The sequence below is a fragment of the Salvelinus namaycush genome, unplaced genomic scaffold (assembly GCF_016432855.1).
Source record: "Salvelinus namaycush isolate Seneca unplaced genomic scaffold, SaNama_1.0 Scaffold2457, whole genome shotgun sequence".
NCBI classification, from domain to species: domain Eukaryota; kingdom Metazoa; phylum Chordata; class Actinopteri; order Salmoniformes; family Salmonidae; genus Salvelinus; species Salvelinus namaycush.
The window spans coordinates 17,884-37,093 of record NW_024059294.1 but is presented as its reverse complement, the minus strand read 5'-3'; the positions used below and the strand labels follow the sequence as shown (position 1 = coordinate 37,093).

Below are 19,210 nucleotides of genomic sequence, written 5' to 3'. Positions count from 1 at the left end.
CTCTCTCTGTGTGTGTGTGTGTGTGTGCACGTACGCGCGTGTGTGAAATATATCCAGAGGTGAGCTGGTCTGCCCAGTTCTCTCAGGTCCGATCTGTCTCTTTCCTCATGTGCAGCATTCCAGCCCAGCACCAGTCCTATCCGGTCTAGTGTGTGTGACACAGAGAGAGAGAGAGATAGGGAGAGAAAACACTGGCTAAGACATTTCCTACTTTACACCTCTTCCTCTCTCTGTATGTTTCAGGGTTGTTACTTTAAACCTCTTCCCCTCTCTGTATGTTTCAGGGTTGTTACTTTAAACCTCTTCCCTCTCTCTGTATGTTTCAGGGTTGTTACTTTAAACCTCTTCCCCTCTCTGTATGTTTCAGGGTTGGTACTTTAAACCTCTTCCCCTCTCTGTATGTTTCAGGGTTGTTACTTTAAACCTCTTCCCTCTCTCTGTATGTTTCAGGGTTGTTACTTTAAACCTCTTCCCCTCTCTGTATGTTTCAGGGTTGTTACTTTAAACCTCTTCCCTCTCTCTGTATGTTTCAGGGTTGTTACTTTAAACCTCTTCCCCTCTCTGTATGTTTCAGGGTTGGTACTTTAAACCTCTTCCCCTCTCTGTATGTTTCAGGGTTGTTACTTTAAACCTCTTCCCTCTCTCTGTATGTTTCAGGGTTGTTACTTTAAACCTCTTCCCCTCTCTGTATGTTTCAGGGTTGGTACTTTAAACCTCTTCCTCTCTCTGTATGTTTCAGGGTTGGTACTTTAAACCTCTTCCCCTCTCTGTATGTTTCAGGGTTGTTACTTTAAACCTCTTCCTCTCTCTGTATGTTTCAGGGTTGTTACTTTAAACCTCTTCCCCTCTCTGTATGTTTCAGGGTTGTTACTTTAAACCTCTTCCCTCTCTCTGTATGTTTCAGGGTTGTTACTTTAAACCTCTTCCCCTCTCTTTGTATGTTTCAGGGTTGTTACTTTAAACCTCTTCCCCTCTCTCTGTATGTTTCAGGGTTGTTACTTTAAACCTCTTCCCCTCTGTATGTTTCAGGGTTGGTACTTTAAACCTCTTCCCTCTCTCTGTATGTTTCAGGGTTGTTACTTTAAACCTCTTCCCCTCTCTGTATGTTTCAGGGTTGTTACTTTAAACCTCTTCCCCTCTCTGTATGTTTCAGGGTTGTTACTTTAAACCTCTTCCCCTCTCTGTATGTTTCAGGGTTGTTACTTTAAACCTCTTCCCCTCTCTGTATGTTTCAGGGTTGGTACTTTAAACCTCTTCCCCTCTCTCTGTATGTTTCAGGGTTGTTACTTTAAACCTCTTCCCCTCTCTGTATGTTTCAGGGTTGTTACTTTAAACCTCTTCCCCTCTCTGTATGTTTCAGGGTTGTTACTTTAAACCTCTTCCCCTCTCTGTATGTTTCAGGGTTGTTACTTTAAACCTCTTCCCCTCTCTGTATGTTTCAGGGTTGTTACTTTAAACCTCTTCCCTCTCTCTGTATGTTTCAGGGTTGTTACTTTAAACCTCTTCCCCTCTCTGTATGTTTCAGGGTTGGTACTTTAAACCTCTTCCCCTCTCTGTATGTTTCAGGGTTGGTACTTTAAACCTCTTCCCCTCTCTCTGTATGTTTCAGGGTTGTTACTTTAAACCTCTTCCCCTCTCTGTATGTTTCAGGGTTGTTACTTTAAACCTCTTCCCCTCTCTGTATGTTTCAGGGTTGTTACTTTAAACCTCTTCCCCTCTCTGTATGTTTCAGGGTTGTTACTTTAAACCTCTTCCCCTCTCTGTATGTTTCAGGGTTGTTACTTTAAACCTCTTCCCCTCTCTGTATGTTTCAGGGTTGTTACTTTAAACCTCTTCCCCTCTCTGTATGTTTCAGGGTTGTTACTTTAAACCTCTTCCCCTCTCTGTATGTTTCAGGGTTGGTACTTTAAACCTCTTCCCCTCTGTATGTTTCAGGGTTGTTACTTTAAACCTCTTCCCCTCTCTGTATGTTTCAGGGTTGTTACTTTAAACCTCTTCCCCTCTCTGTATGTTTCAGGGTTGTTACTTTAAACCTCTTCCCCTCTCTGTATGTTTCAGGGTTGTTACTTTAAACCTCTTCCCCTCTCTGTATGTTTCAGGGTTGTTACTTTAAACCTCTTCCCCTCTCTGTATGTTTCAGGGTTGGTACTTTAAACCTCTTCCTCTCTCTGTATGTTTCAGGGTTGTTACTTTAAACCTCTTCCCCTCTCTGTATGTTTCAGGGTTGTTACTTTAAACCTCTTCCCCTCTCTGTATGTTTCAGGGTTGGTACTTTAAACCTCTTCCCCTCTCTGTATGTTTCAGGGTTGTTACTTTAAACCTCTTCACCTCTCTGTATGTTTCAGGGTTGTTACTTTAAACCTCTTCCCCTCTCTGTATGTTTCAGGGTTGTTACTTTAAACCTCTTCCCCTCTCTGTATGTTTCAGGGTTGGTACTTTAAACCTCTTCCTCTCTCTGTATGTTTCAGGGTTGTTACTTTAAACCTCTTCCCCTCTCTGTATGTTTCAGGGTTGTTACTTTAAACCTCTTCCCCTCTCTGTATGTTTCAGGGTTGGTACTTTAAACCTCTTCCTCTCTCTGTATGTTTCAGGGTTGTTACTTTAAACCTCTTCCCCTCTCTGTATGTTTCAGGGTTGGTACTTTAAACCTCTTCCTCTCTCTGTATGTTTCAGGGTTGTTACTTTAAACCTCTTCCCCTCTCTGTATGTTTCAGGGTTGTTACTTTAAACCTCTTCCCCTCTCTGTATGTTTCAGGGTTGTTACTTTAAACCTCTTCCCCTCTCTGTATGTTTCAGGGTTGGTACTTTAAACCTCTTCCTCTCTCTGTATGTTTCAGGGTTGTTACTTTAAACCTCTTCCCCTCTCTGTATGTTTCAGGGTTGTTACTTTAAACCTCTTCCCCTCTCTGTATGTTTCAGGGTTGGTACTTTAAACCTCTTCCCCTCTCTGTATGTTTCAGGGTTGTTACTTTAAACCTCTTCCCCTCTCTGTATGTTTCAGGGTTGTTACTTTAAACCTCTTCCCCTCTCTGTATGTTTCAGGGTTGGTACTTTAAACCTCTTCCTCTCTCTGTATGTTTCAGGGTTGTTACTTTAAACCTCTTCCCCTCTCTGTATGTTTCAGGGTTGTTACTTTAAACCTCTTCCCCTCTCTGTATGTTTCAGGGTTGGTACTTTAAACCTCTTCCTCTCTCTGTATGTTTCAGGGTTGTTACTTTAAACCTCTTCCCCTCTCTGTATGTTTCAGGGTTGGTACTTTAAACCTCTTCCTCTCTCTGTATGTTTCAGGGTTGTTACTTTAAACCTCTTCCCCTCTCTGTATGTTTCAGGGTTGTTACTTTAAACCTCTTCCCCTCTCTGTATGTTTCAGGGTTGTTACTTTAAACCTCTTCCCCTCTCTGTATGTTTCAGGGTTGGTACTTTAAACCTCTTCCCCTCTCTCTGTATGTTTCAGGGTTGTTACATTACACCTCTTCCTCTCTCTGTATGTTTCAGGGTTGAGGAGGAATCAGAAGGCCCTCCCTCCCCTTCCCCAGAGGCCAGTGTGTGTGGGGGTGCAGGGGGGTTGGAGGCCAGTGTGTGTGTGGGTGCAGGGGTGTGTGGAAGGGGGTCAGAGCAGCGACTGCAGGTGAAGATCCAGGCATTTGAGGAGAAGATGGGGGATGAGGGGGGAGAGGGGGAGACAGACGGCGGGTCAACTACACACCAACGCAGATACAGCATGGGACAAGCCGCTAGAGAGGAATACAGAGAGATGAGATTTAACAGGTGAGTCTATAACAACACCATATCTATGTGATGTAACAGGTGAGTCTATAACACCATATCTATGAGATGTAACAGGTGAGTCTATAACACCATATCTATGTGATGTAACAGGTGAGTCTATAACAACACCATATCTATGAGATGTAACAGGTGAGTCTATAACACCATATCTATGAGATGTAACAGGTGAGTCTATAACACCATATCTATGAGATGTAACAGGTGAGTCTATAACAACACCATATCTATGAGATGTAACAGGTGAGTCTATAACACCATATCTATGAGATGTAACAGGTGAGTCTATAACACCATATCTATGAGATGTAACAGGTGAGTCTATAACAACACCATATCTATGAGATGTAACAGGTGAGTCTATAACACCATATCTATGAGATGTAACAGGTGAGTCTATAACACCATATCTATGGGATGTAACAGGTGAGTCTATAACACCATATCTATGAGATGTAACAGGTGAGTCTATAACAACACCATATCTATGAGATGTAACAGGTGAGTCTATAACACCATATCTATGAGATGTAACAGGTGAGTCTATAACAACATCATATCTATGTCAGCACACATGACTTTACTGAAACCATACAACCAGAAGTATTGAAGGATATCAGTGCAAAAGTTATTAACATTTTGAAACAAAATGGATACATCAACAACAGTACAGGAAAAGTAAAGAAAACTTATTTCTGTAGTACTCTTTTACTTTCTCCCATATAACACTTGATTCAAGTGTATTACAGGTTAACACCACTTCTAAATGTCTTGTATAAAGCTGTTACAATATATTATCACCTTATGAATATGTTATTATACCATAACTGAGGTAGACGTCTGTGTGTGTCTTCCTCAGGTCAAAGAGTCTGGCTCTGCACGCCGTGAGGTCACGGTCCATCAACTCTGAGAGTGGTCAGGATGGAGAAGGGGTGGAGCTAACGTCTGATGCATTTCTCTCAGTGTCCCCACCCAATCAGCAAACGGAAAACTTAGACACCTCTCCCACTGAGAGGGAACTAACCAATGAGGGTTCCCTGTCTCCCGCCACCCCTCCGGCCACGCCCCGTGAGGAACAGAGGGATGGACAGGGAGAGGGGGAAGGAAGGAGAGGAGTGAAGAGGGACACTGGGAAAGAGGACAAGCTGTACAGCCACCTGAGGGACAACATGGAGAAGATCAAAGAGTTCTGTTCTGTGATGGTCCAACAGATCCCCATACCAGAACACTGTGTCATAGAAGGTACACTGCTATTACCAGCTCATCATACCTGATTTAAGACCAAATCCTTCCGTGTTGGGCACTCATAACTTAAATAGTCAGGGAAGTACGTCAGTAAAAAGCATTAGAGTGAGGTGGAGGTAACTGCCAAAATAAAGGAAACACCAACATAAACGTCTATTTTTTACACACATCCACAATAACAACAGGAGCTGGTTAAAATAATAACGGAATGTCTGCTCACTGTTTTGCTGCTCACAAACTTGATCTTTTAATAAAGCTTTGGTGATTAAGATTTATTTCAAAGCGGGGCTCACGAGCCAAACCCTTTATCGGTAGTCTAGACTACTTGGCGAATGCATTGTGGGAAGAACAACAACAACTGCCTTCATTGAGAGGAGGGAAGGCTTTGCTCGGTTTTTAATCAAATTAAACAAAATAGGAAAAAACATAATTTTTTAGGTTAAGGGGCACAAAAAGCACATCTCTTGTTCCATGTGCATATCCATTGCTCCAGTGCCTTTCCATTCACATACCCATTGCCAAAGTCCATGCCATAACCAACCGCATTACCGCTAAGACCAGCTTTAGGTTGGTCTTAGCGGTACTGAAATTGGCACGTTGGTGCACGTTTTTAAGGACACACCTCAGCAATTGCCCTCATTTACTCAAGTGTTTCCTTTATTTTGGCAGTTACCTATATGTCTGAAAGATAGAATACTGGTCAAGTTGTTTTATTGAAGGATTTGGCTCTAAATGAAAAGTCTTACAACATTATGATTGATTACATGACCTGGTCAACTCACACATTATCAATCAAATGTATTTATACATTTATCAGCCGATGTCACAAAGTGCTTATACAGCAACCCAGCCTAAACCCCCACACAACAAGCAATGCAGATGTAGAAGCACGGCGGCTAGGAAAAACTCCCTAGAAAGGCAGGAACCTAGGAAGAAACCTCGAGAGGAACCAGGCTCTGAGGGTTGGCCAGTCCTCTTCTGGCTGTTCCAGGTGGAGATTATAACAGTACATGGCCAAGATGTTCAAATGTTCATAGATGACCAGCAGGGTCAAATAATAATAATCACAGTGGTTGTAGAGGGTGCAACAGGCCAGCACCTCAGGAGTAAATGTCAGTTGGCTTTTCATCATTCAGAGTTAGAGACAGCAGGTGCGGTAGAGAGAGGGAGTCGAAAGCAGCAGCTCCAGACAAGGTAGCAGGTCCGGTGAACAGGTCACGCTTCCATAGCCACAGGCAGAACAGTTGAAACTGGAGCAGCAGCGGGTGGACTGGGGACAGCAAGGAGTCATCAGGCCAGGTAGTCCTGAGGCATGGTCCTAGGGCTCAGCTGCTCCGAGAGAAGAGAGAACAGAGAGAAAGAGAGAGAGAGTTAGAGGGAGCATACTTAAATTCACACAGGACACCAGATAAGAAGAAGAAATACTCCACATATAACAGACTGACCCTAGCCCCCCGACACATAAACTACTGCAGCATAATTACTGGAGGCTGAGACAGGAGGGGTCGGGAGAAACTGTGGCCCCGTCTGACTATACCCCCGGACAGGGCCAACCCGAGGGGGACGCCAACCCAGACAGGAAGAGTCACGTCAGTGACTCAACCCACTCAAGTGACGCACCCCTCCTAGGGACGGCATGAAAGAGCACCAGTAAGCCAGTGACTCAGCCCCTGTAATAGGGTTAGAGGCAGAGAATCCCAGTGGAGAGAGGGGAACCGGCCAGGCAGAGACAGCAAGGGGGGTTCGTTGCTCCAGTGCCTTTCCATTCACCTTCACACCCCTGGCCCCTGGGCCAGACTACACTCAATCATAGGACCTACTGAAGAGATGCGTCTTCAATAAAGACTTAAAGGTCGAGACCGAGTCTGCGTCTCTCACATGGGTAGGCAGACCATTCCATAAAAATGGAGCTCTATAGGAGAAAGTCCTGCCTCCAGCTGTTTACTTAGAAATTCTAGGGACAGTAAGGAAGCATGTGTCTTGTGACCGTAGTGTACGTGTAGGTATGTACGGCAGGACCAAATCGGAAAGATAGATAGGAGTAAGCCCATGTAATGCTTTGTAGGTTAGCAGTAAAACCTTGAAATCAGCCCTAGCCTTAACAGGAAGCCAGTGTAGAGAGGCTAGCACTGGAGTAATATGATCAATGTTTTGGTTCTAGTCAAGATTCTAGCAGCCGTGTTTAGCACTAACTGAAGTTTATTTTGTGCTTTATCCGGGTAGCTGGAGAGTAGTCTAATCTAGAAGGGGCAAAAGCATGGATTCATTTTTCTGCATCATTTTTGGACAGAAAGTTTATGATTTTTGTAATGTTATGTAGATGGAAAAATCAGTGATCAGGTTGATTGATTACATGACCTGGTCAACTCACACATTATCTGATCATTGATCATGATGATAAAGGGGTTCATTGTTATGTAACACTGGAAGGTGAAACTGGAACTCAAACTTAGAGCCCCAAAAATAATTGCATACAGTGTTATTTTTTATTAATGATATTAAGGAATGTGTAGGGCTGCAGTAAATGGATTGAACTATTTAATTGTGACTTACAGAGCAGTCTAACCAGAACCAGATGAGGCTTGGGGGTTCAAACTGTCTCCCGCTCCTTCTGGGGGTACAGACTCAGGGTCAGCAGTGCAGCCCCCCCTACACCCCTCACCCCTCTCCACTTTTCCCCAATCCAATCTACCCTGGTCCACTCCCTCTAACCCTAAAGTAAGCCAGAGTGAGGCCCATGTAACCCCCAGATAACAGTCCCTATCTCTGCCCCTTGTAGAGCCCTGGCGCAACAGTCCCTCTCTAACCCCTGTAGAGCCCTCGGGTAACAGTCCCCCTCTCTAACCCCAGTAGAGCCCTGGGGTAACAGTCCCTCTCTAACCCCAGTAGAGCCCTGGGGTAACAGTCCCTCTCTAACCCCAGTAGAGCCCTGGGGCAACAGTCCCTCTCTAACCCCAGTAGAGCCCTGGGGTAACAGTCCCTCTCTCTAACACAGTAGAGCCCTGGGGTAACAGTCCCTCTCTCTAACCCAGTATAGCCCTTGGGTAACAGTCCCTCTCTAACCCCAGTAGAGCCCTGGGGTAACAGTCCCTCTCTAACCCCAGTAGAGCCCTGGGGTAACAGTCCCTCTCTAACCCCAGTATAGCCCTGGGGCAACAGTCCCTCTCTAACCCCAGTAGAGCCCTGGGGTAACAGTCCCTCTCTCTAACCCAGTATAGCCCTGGGATAACAGTCTCTCTCTAACCCCAGTAGAGCCCTGGGGTAACAGTCCCTCTCTAACCCCAGTAGAGCCCTGGGGTAACAGTCCCTCTCTAACCCCAGTATAGCCCTGGGGCAACAGTCCCTCTCTAACCCCAGTAGAGCCCTGGGGTAACAGTCCCTCTCTAACCCCAGTAGAGCCCTGGGGTAACAGTCCCTCTCTAACCCCAGTAGAGCCCTGGGGTAACAGTCCCTCTCTAACCCCTGTAGAGCCCTGGGGTAACAGTCCCTCTCTAACCCCAGTAGAGCCCTGGGGTAACAGTCCCTCTCTAACCCCAGTATAGCCCTGGGGTAACAGTCCCTCTCTAACCCCAGTAGAGCCCTGGGGTAACAGTCCCTCTCTAACCCCAGTATAGCCCTGGGGCAACAGTCCCTCTCTAACCCCAGTATAGCCCTGGGGTAACAGTCCCTCTCTCTAACCCAGTATAGCCCTGGGGTAACAGTCCCTCTCTAACCCAGTATAGCCCTGGGGTAACAGTCCCTCTCTAACCCAGTATAGCCCTGGGGTAACAGTCCCTCTCTAACCCCAGTATAGCCCTGGGGTAACAGTCCCTCTCTAACCCCAGTATAGCCCTGGGGTAACAGTCCCTCTCTCTAACCCAGTATAGCCCTGGGGTAACAGTCCCTCTCTAACCCAGTATAGCCCTGGGGTAACAGTCCCTCTCTAACCCAGTATAGCCCTGGGGTAACAGTCCCTCTCTAACCCCAGTAGAGCCCTGGGGTAACAGTCCCTCTCTAACCCAGTATAGCCCTGGGGTAACAGTCCCTCTCTAACCCCAGTATAGCCCTGGGGTAACAGTCCCTCTCTAACCCCAGTATAGCCCTGGGGTAACAGTCCCTCTCTAACCCCAGTATAGCCCTGGGGTAACAGTCCCTCTCTCTAACCCAGTATAGCCCTGGGGTAACAGTCCCTCTCTAACCCAGTATAGCCCTGGGGTAACAGTCCCTCTCTAACCCAGTATAGCCCTGGGGTAACAGTCCCTCTCTAACCCCAGTATAGCCCTGGGGTAACAGTCCCTCTCTAACCCCAGTATAGCCCTGGGGTAACAGTCCCTCTCTAACCCCAGTAGAGCCCTGGGGTAACAGTCCCTCTCTAACCCCAGTATAGCCCTGGGGCAACAGTCCCTCTCTAACCCCAGTATAGCCCTGGGGTAACAGTCCCTCTCTCTAACCCAGTATAGCCCTGGGGTAACAGTCCCTCTCTAACCCAGTATAGCCCTGGGGTAACAGTCCCTCTCTAACCCAGTATAGCCCTGGGGTAACAGTCCCTCTCTAACCCCAGTATAGCCCTGGGGTAACAGTCCCTCTCTAACCCCAGTATAGCCCTGGGGTAACAGTCCCTCTCTCTAACCCAGTATAGCCCTGGGGTAACAGTCCCTCTCTAACCCAGTATAGCCCTGGGGTAACAGTCCCTCTCTAACCCAGTATAGCCCTGGGGTAACAGTCCCTCTCTAACCCCAGTAGAGCCCTGGGGTAACAGTCCCTCTCTAACCCAGTATAGCCCTGGGGTAACAGTCCCTCTCTAACCCCAGTATAGCCCTGGGGTAACAGTCCCTCTCTAACCCCAGTATAGCCCTGGGGTAACAGTCCCTCTCTAACCCCAGTATAGCCCTGGGGTAACAGTCCCTCTCTCTAACCCAGTATAGCCCTGGGGTAACAGTCCCTCTCTAACCCAGTATAGCCCTGGGGTAACAGTCCCTCTCTAACCCAGTATAGCCCTGGGGTAACAGTCCCTCTCTAACCCCAGTATAGCCCTGGGGTAACAGTCCCTCTCTAACCCCAGTATAGCCCTGGGGTAACAGTCCCTCTCTAACCCCAGTATAGCCCTGGGGCAACAGTCCCTCTCTAACCCCTGTAGAGCCCTGGGGTAACAGTCCCTCTCTAACCCCAGTAGAGCCCTGGGGTAACAGTCCCTCTCTAACCCCAGTATAGCCCTGGGGTAACAGTCCCTCTCTAACCCCAGTAGAGCCCTGGGGTAACAGTCCCTCTCTAACCCCAGTATAGCCCTGGGGTAACAGTCCCTCTCTAACCCCAGTATAGCCCTGGGGTAACAGTCCCTCTCTAACCCCAGTAGAGCCCTGGGGTAACAGTCCCTCTCTAACCCCAGTAGAGCCCTGGGGTAACAGTCCCTCTCTAACCCCAGTATAGCCCTGGGGTAACAGTCCCTCTCTAACCCCAGTATAGCCCTGGGGTAACAGTCCCTCTCTAACCCCAGTATAGCCCTGGGGTAACAGTCCCTCTCTAACCCCAGTATAGCCCTGGGGTAACAGTCCCTCTCTAACCCCAGTATAGCCCTGGGGTAACAGTCCCTCTCTAACCCCAGTAGAGCCCTGGGGTAACAGTCCCTCTCTAACCCCAGTATAGCCCTGGGGTAACAGTCCCTCTCCAACCCCAGTATAGCCCTGGGGTAACAGTCCCTCTCTAACCCCAGTAGAGCCCTGGGGTAACAGTCCCTCTCTAACCCCAGTATAGCCCTGGGGTTATCATCATGGACTAGCTTTGTAGCTGTCTCAACTGGACATGGGTTTTGGGGTTTTAATTCTTCTCACACAACATCGTTGTGACTGTGTGAATAAGACACCAGTGGAAGCAGAATGTCTTTCATGTGTTAGAACTGCCTCTCTCAGAGTACCACCCTTCTGCACATGTGCACACTGACCACAGCCAGCTTCCTAGAGAACACTGGGATTCAACTGAATCTCTATTGGTCTTGTTGATCTTAGTACACCACTTTAAACATTACATAAAGAAACAGAGAGCCAGCTGGGTAACACACACACACACGGTACACACTAACACACACACGGTACACACACACACACGGTACGCACTAACACACACACGGTACACACACACACACGGTACACACTAACACACACGGTACACACTAACACACACACGGTACACACACACACACGGTACACACTAACACACACGGTACACACTAACACACACACGGTACACACACACACACGGTACACACTAACACACACACGGTACACACACACACACGGTACACACACACACACACACGGTACACACACACACACGGTACACACACACACACGGTACACACACACACACGGTACACACACACACACGGTACACACACACACACGGTACACACACACACACACACGGTACACACACACACACGGTACACACACACACACGGTACACACACACACACGGTACACACTAACACATAGTTGTACAACTGAACGCCTCTGAATCAGAGAGGTGCCGGGGGCTGCCTTACACACTCACAGTGAAATGGGTGATAGAGCCAGGGGAAGTTGAGGTCATGATAGAGAGTGACAGGAGGGGATGTTGTGGTAGTCCCTCCTTTGGTCTCAGTGACACGGTTCAATTCTGTAACACCAGAGCCAAGGAGGAGACAGACAGGAGTTATTCACACACACACACACACACACACACACACACACACACACACACACACACACACACACACACACACACACACACACACACACATACACACACACACACACACACACACACACACACACACACACACACACACACACACACACACACACACACACACACACACACAAACCCACCCATTTTCAAAGCCACTAAAAGACAACAGTCTACAGCCCTGAGAGGCTTAGGATAGGACATCACAGAACGACTCAGCTAGATGATGTCATGGTGTCGGTGGCTGTTTGGTGACACGTGAGTCTGTGACCCTCTGTCATTTTATCCATGTGACAACACGGGTCACAGTACACAGGACATACACACATGGCGTCACTCTACGCTGTAACATTGAGGAGGTGTCCACTGCACTAGTAAGGTGTCCACTGCACTAGTAAGGTGCCCACTGCACTAGTAAGGTGTCCACTGCACTAGTAAGGTGTCCACTGCACTAGTAAGGTGTCCACTGCACTAGTAAGGTGTCCACTGCACTAGTAAGGTGTCCACTCACTAGTAAGGTGTCCACTGCACTAGTAAGGTGCCCACTGCACTAGTAAGGTGCCCACTGCACTAGTAAGGTGTCCACTGCACTAGTAAGGTGTCCACTGCACTAGTAAGGTGTCCACTGCACTAGTAAGGTGCCCACTGCACTAGTAAGGTGTCCACTGCACTAGTAAGGTGTCCACTGCACTAGTAAGGTGTCCACTGCACTAGTAAGGTGTCCACTGCACTAGTAAGGTGCCCACTGCACTAGTAAGGTGTCCACTGCACTAGTAAGGTGCCCACTGCACTAGTAAGGTGCCCACTGCACTAGTAAGGTGTCCACTGCACTAGTAAGGTGTCCACTGCACTAGTAAGGTGTCCACTGCACTAGTAAGGTGTCCACTGCACTAGTAAGGTGTCCACTGCACTAGTAAGGTGTCCACTGCACTAGTAAGGTGTCCACCCACTCTGCCCCAGAGGGTCAAAACACACTTTGTTATTGAAATGTCAATTCCTTATGTTATAAAATACGTTTTACCAAGACAAATAGGATTATTCATGTTGAGAATCGTTCAGTGGGGTCGTTCTCTAACATATCGAAAACATCATATCCAAAAAGTCATATTTTATAACCGAATACATCCAATTATAAACACCAAGCTCTGTTGACATAGCAACTTTTTGGTTGTTAAGGATTTTACATGTTGCGGTCGTAGTCTTCAAAGTTATTTTCGCAGGTCTCAAAAAGCTAAATTAGCATGGCACGAACTGAATGAAATGTAAAAGTCTTTGAAAATAAAAAGCTTGGTATACGCTCATTGCTCCGTTGACTTTTCACAGCAATACGCTTGTTTTTCTGAGAAATCTTTGAAAAATAACAGGAATTTCTAATTAATATGAAAAACGTATAACTAAAATGGGAAAATACTACATGTCATATTGCAACACACCCTGAGACACCCTACAGTACAGACACCCTGAGACACCCTACAGTACAGACACCCTGAGACACCCTACAGTACAGACACCCTGAGACACCCTACAGTACAGACACCCTGAGACACCCTACAGTACAGACACCCTGAGACACCCTACAGTACATACACCCTGAGACACCCTACAGTACATACACCCTAAGACACTCTACAGTACATACACCCTGAGACACCCTACAGTACATACACCCTGAGACACCCTACAGTACAGACACCCTGAGACACCCTACAGTACAGACACCCTGAGACACCCTACAGTACAGACACCCTGAGACACCCTACAGTACATACACCCTGAGACACCCTACAGTACAGACACCCTGAGACACTCTACAGTACATACACCCTGAGACACCCTACAGTACATACACCCTGAGACACTCTACAGTACATACACCCTGAGACACCCTACAGTACATACACCCTGAGACACCCTACAGTACAGACACCCTGAGACACCCTACAGTACAGACACCCTGAGACACCCTACAGTACATACACCCTGAGACACCCTACAGTGCATACACCCTGAGACACCCTACAGTACATACACCCTGAGACACCCTACAGTACAGACACCCTGAGACACCCTACAGTACATACACCATGAGACACCCTACAGTACAGACACCCTGAGACACCCTACAGTACATACACACACACACACAACGAACAGACAGCACACTCAGCAACATACACATATACAGTGTTTCTAGACTGTAGAAGGTTAATAAGGTGTTTGGGGCTAGTTTCTCCTGGAGCTTTGGCAGTTCTGGTAGGAATGTAATGTGAGGTAACAGTGGTACAGACCTATAGTCTACAGGACTAAACTATCCTCAGAGAGAGGGGAGGGAGGGAGGGAGGGAGGGAGGGAGGGAGGGAGGGAGGGAGGGAGGGAGGGAGGGAGGGGAGAAGAGAGGACGGGAGGGGAGGGGAGAGGAAGAGATGAGTGGACAAAGTTGGAAAGTTGTGGAGTGAAATTAAGAAAAAACAAAACAAAAACGCTAAACTGAATTGTCTGACTCTCTACGCGTGTGTGTGTGTGTGTGTGTGTGTGTGTGTGTGTGTGTGTGTGTGTGTGTGTGTGTGTGTGTGTGTGTGTGTGCGTGCGTGCGTGCGTGCGTGCGTGCGTGCGTGCGCGCGTGCGCGCGCGTGCGTGCGTGTGTGTGTGTTTCAGACTCAAGCCGTGGCTGTGTTGCAAAGCTGTCGTTCTCGTGCCCTCTAAAGGGGCATTACTGTCTCTATACCAAGTCCTGTTTCACCCTCACCAGCCTCCAGCCGCACCTCTGGATCAACATCATGCTGCTTCACCTACAGGTAGATGCTCTATAACACAACACACACGCATACACACACACACACACACACACACACACACACACACACACACACACACACACACACACACACACACACACACACACACACACACACACACACACACACACACACACTCACGCATACACACACACACACACACACACACACACACACACACACACACACACACACACACACACATACACACACATATACACACACACACATACACACACATATACACACACACACATACACACACACACATAAACACATACACACATACAGTTGAAGTCGGAAGTTTACATACACCTTAGCCAAATACATTTAAACTTTTTTAAATGTATTTTTTAACAATTCCTGACATTTAATCCTAGTAAAAATTCCCTGTCTTAGGTCAGCTAGGATCACCACTTTATTTTAAGAATGTGAAATGTCAGAATAACCTTTTATTTCTTTCATCACATTCCCAGTGGGTCAGAAGTTTACATACACTCAATTAGTATTTGGTAGCATTGCCTTTAATATTGTTTAACTTGTTCAAACGTTTCGGGTAGCCTTCCACAAGCTTCCCACAATAAGTTGGGTGCATTTTGGCCCATTCCTCCTGACAGAGTCAGGTTTGTAGGTCTCCTTGCTCTCACACGCTTTTTCAGTTCTGTCCACACATTTTCTATGGGATTGAGGTCAGGGCTTTGTGATGGCCACTCCAATACCTTGACTTTGTTGTCCTTAAGCCATTTTGCCACAACTTTGGAAGTATGCTTGGGGTCATTGTCCATTTGGAAGACCCATTTGCGACCAAGCTTTAACTCCCTGACTGATGTCTTGAGATGTTGCTTCAATATATCCACATAATTTTCCACCCTCATGATGCCATCTATTTTGTGAAGTGCGCCAGTTCCTCCTGCAGGAAAGCACCCCCACAATATGATGCTGCCACCCCCGTGCTTCACAGTTGGAATGGTGTTCTTCGGCTTGCAAGCCTCCCCCTTTTTCCTCCAAACATAACGATGTTCATTATGGCCAAACAGTTCTATTTTTGTTTCATCAGACATTTCTCCAAAATGTACGATCTTTGTCCCCATGTGCATTTGCAAACCGTAGTCTGGCTTTTTTCTGTTGGTTTTGGAGCAGTGGCTTCTTCCTTGCTGAACAGCCTTTCAGGTTATGTCGATATAAGACTCGTTTTACTGTGGATATAGATACTTTTGTACCTGTTTCCTCCAGCATCTTCACAAGGTCCTTTGCTGTTGTTCTGGGATTGATTTGCACTTTTTGCACCAAAGTACGTTCATCTCTAGGAGACAGAACGCGTCTCCTTCCTGAGCGGTATGACGGCTGCATTGGTCCCATGGTGTTTATACTTGTGTACTATTGTTTGTATAGATGAATGTGGTACCTTCAGGCGTTTGGAAATTGCTCCCAAGGATGAACCAGATTTGTGGAAGTCTACAAAAACAATTCTGACGTCTAGGCTGATTTCTTTTGATTTTCCCATGATGTCAAGCAAAGAGGCACTGAGTTGGAAGGTAGGCCTTGAAATACATCCACAGGTACACCTCCAATTGACTCAAATTATGTAAATTAGCCTATCAGAAGCTTCTAAAGCCATGACATCATTTTCGGGAATTTTCCAAGCTGTTTAAAAGCACAGTCAACTTAGTGTATGTAAACTTCTGACCCACTGGAATTGTGATACAGTGAATTATAAGTGAAATAATCTGTCTGTAAACAATTGTTGGAAAAATTACTTGTGTCATGCACAAAGTAGATGTCCTAACCGACTTGCCAAAACTACAGTTTGTTAACAAGAAATTTGTGGAGTGGTTGAGAAACGAGTTGTAATGACTCCAACCTAAGGTTATGTAAACTTCCGACTTCAACTGTACACACACACACACACACACACACACACACACACACACACACACACACACACACACACACACACACACACACACACACACACACACACACACACACACACACACACACACACACACACACACTAACATCACAATAGAGGTGATTTCTTTATCAACTGGATTAAAGCCCTGTCTCCCTGTCCTCCAGAGTAAGCACAGCGCTCCCCTCTCCTCTCTGGATGACTGTGTTCAGAGGTTGGGGACACTGTGGGAGAGGACCCAGCTAAAAGGAGCTCACGGCTTCTCCATGGCCATGACACAACAGCCCACTCCACACAGAAAGGTACATGTGTGTGTCTGTGTGTGTGTGTGTGCGTGTGCGTGTGCGTGTGTGTGTGTATACATATGCTGATCCCTCCTATATTCTTTCAACAGAAGAAATGACCTCATAGACTACGAAGCCTCAGAACTAGATTGCTTCAGGGGGTCAAAGTTCAACAAAGCTCAGAACACTTGACCCTCCCTCCACAGCTCTCTAAATGGACACTTCTGGAAGCACATTTTTCTTTAATTTAAAAGGGGGAGGGGACATTTAAAGGGGGAAGGGCCTTGTTAAAAGGGGGCGAAGCACTATTTCTTCCATATGGTGTTTTGACGGTACAGACACAGGCCAGCTATGGCTGCCATATGGAGCGTGTTTAATCCCCTGGTCCTCTGGTCCTCTGATCCCCTGGCCCTCTGGTCCCCTTGTCCTCTGGCCCCCTTGTCCTCTGGCCCCCTTGTCCTCTAGCCCTCTGGTCCTCTGGTCCCCTGCAGTAAGAAACACATGGGTCTGACTGAGGCTTTATTACTCTGCTAATCAACTTCCTGCTGATAGGAAAAAGTCTAAGAGAGGCAAGCTCTTTATGTGAACACAGTACACAGGGGAAGGGAAGACTAAGGCTTACATCTAGGAGAGGAGGGACAGGTGACAGATGGTGAGAGGAGCCAGGGTTAGAGAAGGCACAGAAGCCAGAAAGGGAGTGGGGAGGAGACGGGGGGAAGAGGGGACAGGATACAGAAGGGGAGAGGGGACAGGAGACAGAGGGGGAGAGAGGATAGAGGGTGAGAGGGGACAGTAGACAGAGGGGGAGAGAGTACAGGAGACAGAGGGGGAGAGGGGTAGACGGGGGCAGGAGATAGAGGGGGGAGAGGGGGCAGGAGACAGAGGGGGAGAGGGTACAGAAGACGGGAGGGGGGGGGGGGCTGGTGACAGGGGGGAAGAGGGGGACAGCGGGCAGGAGAAAGAAGGGAGAGGGGACAGGAGACAGAGGGGGAGAGGGGGCTGGAGACAGAGGGGAGAGGAGACAGGGGAGAGGGGACAGGAGACGGAGGGGAAAAGGGACAAGAGACAGAGGGGGAGAGGGAGCTGGAGACAGAGGGGAGAGGAGACAGAGGGGGAGAGGGGGCTGGAGACGGAGGGGAGAGGAGACAGAGGGGGAGAGGAGACAGAGGGGAGAGGGGAAAGGAGACAGAGAGGGGACAGTAGACAGAGGGGGCGAGGCAGTGGTAAGGTAAGGATGAGATTGGGTAGAGAGACTCAGGGAGGGAGGAGGTAGAGAGACTCAGGGAGGGAGGAGGTAGAGAGAGACTGAGGAAGGGAGGAGGTAGAGAGACTGAGGGAGGTAGGAGGCAGAGAGACTGAGGGAAGGATGTAGAGAGAGACTTAAGGAGGGAGGAGGTAGAGAGAGACTGAGGGAGGTAGGAGGTAGAGAGACTGAGAGGGGATGAGGTAGAGAGAGACTGAGGGAGGGAGGAGGTAGAGAGAGACTTGAGGGAGGAGGTAGAGAGACTGAGGGAGGGAGGAGGTATAGGGTAAGAGATTACGAGAGGGTAAGGGTTGACATATGAGACCTGTTGTCTCCGTCAGAGCCAGTTTCAAATGTCATCATCCCTGCCTCTCACCTGTAATGTGTTTAAAATAGAGACCAACCAGTGTATTACTGCAGTCGTGGCCAAAAGTTTTGAGAATGACACAAATATTAATTTCCACAAAGTTTGCTGCTTCAGTGTCTTTAGATATTTTTGTCAGACATTACTATGGAATTGAAGTATAATGGAACTGAAGTATAATTACAAACATTTCATAAGTGTCAAAGGCTTTTATTGACAAGTTGATGCAAAGAGTCAATATTTGCAGTGTTGACCCTTTTTTTTCAAGACCTCTGCAATCCGCCCTGGCATACTGTCAATTAACTTCTGGGCCACATCCTGACTGATGGCAGCCCATTCTTGCATAATCAATGCTTGGAGTTTGTCAGAATTTGTGGGGTTTTGTTTGTCCACCCACCTCTTGAGGATTGACCACAAGTTCTCAATGGGATTAAGGTCTGGGGAGTTTCCTGGCCATGGACCCAAAATATCGATGTTTTGTTCCCCGAGCCACTTAGTTATCACTTTTGCCTTATGGCAAGGTGCTCCATCATGCTGGGAAAGGCATTGTTCATCACCAAACTGTTCCTGGATGGTTGGGAGAAGTTGCTCTCGGAGGATGTGTTAGTACCATTCTTTATTCATGGCTGTGTTCTTAGGCAAAATTGTGAGTGAGCCCACTCCCTTGGCTGAGAAGCAACCCCACACATGAATGGTCTCAGGATGCTTTACTGGTGGCATGATACAGGACTGATGGTAGCGCTCACCTTGTCTTCTCCGGACAAGCTTTTTTCCGGATGCCCCAAACAATCGTAAAGGGGATTCATCAGAGAAAATGACTTTACCCCAGTCCTCAGCAGTCCAATTCCTGTACCTTTTGCAGAATATCAGTCTGTCCCTGAT

The 19,210-nt window shown here is 47.4% G+C and overlaps 1 protein-coding gene across 1 annotated transcript in view; it reads left to right on the top strand.

Annotated features, from left to right (window-relative positions):
• Nucleotides 1-3,495: 3,495 nt before the first annotated feature.
• LOC120038983 (ventricular zone-expressed PH domain-containing protein-like) overlaps nucleotides 3,496-19,210 on the top strand; it is a gene marked incomplete at both ends in the record, with an annotated part of 28,718 nt that continues 13,003 nt past the window's right edge. The window contains 4 exons of the mRNA XM_038984506.1: nucleotides 3,496-3,768; nucleotides 4,646-5,028; nucleotides 14,386-14,525; nucleotides 16,605-16,739. Of these exons, the coding sequence (XP_038840434.1) occupies nucleotides 3,496-3,768; nucleotides 4,646-5,028; nucleotides 14,386-14,525; nucleotides 16,605-16,739 (931 nt within the window). The remainder of the gene's footprint in view (nucleotides 3,769-4,645; nucleotides 5,029-14,385; nucleotides 14,526-16,604; nucleotides 16,740-19,210) is intronic.